At 39.4% G+C, this 3,457-nt stretch overlaps 1 protein-coding gene across 1 annotated transcript; it reads left to right on the top strand.

The window, feature by feature from the left end:
• Positions 1-369: 369 nt before the first annotated feature.
• LOC118964463 lies at positions 370-3,226 on the top strand. The gene is made up of 3 exons (XM_036976088.1): positions 370-628; positions 895-1,224; positions 1,342-3,226. The coding sequence occupies exons 1-3, from the start codon at positions 430-432 to the stop codon at positions 1,650-1,652; spliced, it is 840 nt and encodes a 279-aa protein (XP_036831983.1). The 5' UTR covers positions 370-429; the 3' UTR covers positions 1,653-3,226.
• The last annotated feature ends 231 nt before the right edge of the window (positions 3,227-3,457 follow it).

Here is a 3,457-nt window from a genome sequence, read left to right as displayed (position 1 = left end):
GTAGCCGCCTTTAGGGCAATTCTCTGTGCGCACCAAGTTAATAAGGCAAGGTCCAGATTTTACTCAAATCCAATTTTAGACAACTAATTTAACATTTCATCTTCCCCAAAACATTCTCTTTGATTTGGATATTTTCCATACAACGTACAATGTATAAACATCAGACATATACTAGGAACACTCTTCACATTACAATGTTTTCATAATAACGCCATAAAACCCCCCACATCTTCAGACCCCTAGATCTCTCCTCCTCTGTTGGGGTTGAGAGATAATCTGTAGGGTTGTGGTCTCCTGTAACCTGACCTGATCAGGACAGTCATGACAGCCTTCAACTGCTGGTGAGCTGGAGGATTCTTACCAAGGTGTCAGAAACTAGATTAAAACCGTGACCACTATGAGGAAGTGATGCTATAGTGATGAATAGAGATGCTGCTGTATGGTGAGAAACTCATAGTGCTGAGACACTCTGAAAGAGGAAAGAGACAGAAACAGAGCAGAGAGAGACAGAGAGACAGAGAGAGAGATAGACACAGAGACAGAGCAGAGAGAGAGAGAGAGAGGATCATGGCTGACATCCCTCAATCATTTTTGGGATTGCTTGTGACCGTTTTGTACCTGCTAACAGGTAAGACAGAGGAGAGAGAGTAAGAATATGTCATTAGAGATCATAGAACACATTTATTTCACACGGCCAAACTAGTTCAGTTTACATTTGACTAACATTATGATGACATTTCTGTTGTGTATCTGTTTACTCTTATCTTCACTATTATATAATAGACAGTATATTACACTATTATTCACACTGAAGAATATCAATAAGAAAACCTATGAAATATAATGTCATCTGTATTACCAGTTAATAATTATCTGATGTCATACTCCTTCCAGGTGTCAGTGGAGAAACTCTCTCTATGTTCTCCAGAGTGGGAGATAATGTCAGTCTGCCGTGTAACAATGTGGTTTATCCAGACTGCTCCTCTACTACATGGATCTATAACAGAGCTGGAGCTAATGGATCTATTGAAGAGGTCACATTGGGGAAGATCAAAGTTGACCAGACAGAGAGAGCAGACAGACTGAGTGTGGGGTCTAACTGTTCTCTACATGTTAGTGATGTCAGAGCTGAGGATGTTGGACTCTACATCTGTCTACAATACCTTACAGAGACTGGACCAAAACATGGAGGTGATGCTCCTGTTCATCTGTCTGTTCTAACTAGTGAGTAGTACTGTTTAAATCAGAGTTTAAATGTCACTGTGTATAAGTGTGGTGTTAATAATCATATGTAATGTGAAAACAGCCAACTAATACTGTATACCTTTTTCTCTTTCTCAGTCTCCTCTACCACACCAGTGACAGATCTGAAGCCTAATGTAATTATGACATTACGGTGTTCTGTGCTCACCTATACTGGACATGGAACGTGCCGGTCAAGATTTAGTCTCAGCTGGGTCCCTAAAACAGGTACTAAAGTCCAGGTCACACAGGATTCTTCCTGTGACATCACTCTGACTGTGACACTCCAGAAGAAGGACAACAACAGGAAGTGGACGTGCACGCTGACTGAAAAGGGAAATGTGAAGATCTCCATTGACTTCACCTCCACATTCTCAGGTATGTGTTCTTGTTATGCTCCTATAATATGAATAAGTTCACAAGATCTGTGATGATATTAAAGTTAATATCAAACCTGATTCATTCTCCTGGTATTTGTGATATTAGTGATTGATGATGAATTTGATTTGAATCATACTGCTGTGTCTGATGATGATGATGATGATGGGTTATTTAATAAACTAAAAGAGGATGTTCATCTCCTACTGAATTAGATATTGCTGAAAAGACCACTGATAGTGATGATGTCATCTTTACTGTCCCAGGTAAAATACTCCCATCTGTATGATGTGTGCAGACATAGTAAATGTTTTATCTGTCCTCTGGATACATAGAACTGGGTACTGTGTTTTCCTTGCTGTGTCAGGGTTTGAGACTGGGTCCAGAAAGATTATATGTTTTTCAGACAGTTCTGGTGTAACTTCTCTAATTCCCATAAGGACAACTAGCAGTACTCCACAACAGTATAAGACTGGTCATGTAAAAACAGGCCCAAACGTATTTATAGGATGTACTGCTTGTCTAGTGCTCTAGAGATTGGAGAAAGATTTAACAGATTGAGTAGAGAAAACTCTACAGGCAACACAGAGTGAGTTGTGGATCCATTCTGTACTGTGATGTCACCATTATTCACCAATGAAAAGTGGTCACTCTGTTTTCAACTACTATCCAAGAAGTACAGCCTCTACTGCAAGACCAGCCTTGTCAACCACCTCCCCATCTTCTTCTGGTATTGTATTTAATACTATTTCCCTTCTCAGTTGTATTGTAAATAGTATAGGTGGTACAGCATGGGGCCAAAGTCAGATGTATTACCTTGGTCAACACAAAGCATATACAGTATGTGTATATGCAGTCTAACTTATGTTTTGATCTTCACATTTGCTGTGGTGCATTTCACACTTCTCTGTTCCCATATGAATCCCTGCTTGTCTATGTAACTCTGACATCCCACGCCAGTGCTAAACTTTAATGACATTAAAGTAAACTCCTGATATCAGTGATGAGTGAACGAGCACCCTGCTCTCTACTGTATATGTCTGATGATGAAGAGCTCTTTAAAAGATGATGTTTTTCTCCTCCTGAACTAGATATTAAAGGGCACAGAAGATGGTGGTGACGTCACCTTCAACGCCTCAGGAAAAATTTAATCAGAAATAGTACATCTTCCATTTAGCATCTAGATACATAAATTAGTACATAAATGAGTACTGTTCCTGTAAAGTAGTGTTTCCCAAATGTTGGGTCAGATGCGCTGGTCCCTCATTCTTCAGACTGGGTTATAAAAAAAATACAAAAAATCTACCAAAGTCAAGACACTTGAATTCATATTTTTCAGATGGTTCTGATGGGACAACTCTGAATCATGTCAAGACAAACACTCAGGACCAAAACAGCCCCAAACATATTTATAGGAAGTACTGCTTGTCTCGTGATTCAGAGATTGTTGTAGAGAAATATTTAGCAGATTGAGTAGAGAAAACTCTATAGGCAACACAGAGTCAGTGGATGTGGATCCATTCTGTACTGTGATGTCACCAGTATTGTCACGTTCTGACCTTAGTTCCTTTGTTTTGTCTTTTGTTTTAGTATGGTCAGGGCGTGGGTTGGGGTGGGCAGTCTATGTTCGTTTTTCTATGTTAGTTTTTTGAGTTTGGCCTGGTATGGTTCTCAATCAGAGGTAGGTGTCGTTAGTTGTCTCTGATTGAGAATCATACTTAGGTAGCCTTTTTTCACCTGTGTTTCGTGGGTGTTTGTTTTGTTTTTTGTGTTTTCACTAGACAGGACTGTTTCATTTGTTTGTTCTTCCTAGATATTATTTTTGTTTAGTGTTCAG

The sequence above is a fragment of the Oncorhynchus mykiss genome, chromosome 4 (genome assembly GCF_013265735.2).
Source record: "Oncorhynchus mykiss isolate Arlee chromosome 4, USDA_OmykA_1.1, whole genome shotgun sequence".
NCBI lineage: Eukaryota > Metazoa > Chordata > Actinopteri > Salmoniformes > Salmonidae > Oncorhynchus > Oncorhynchus mykiss.
The sequence above is the reverse complement of the archived record's forward strand: the minus strand, read 5'-3'. Positions and strand labels throughout refer to the sequence as shown.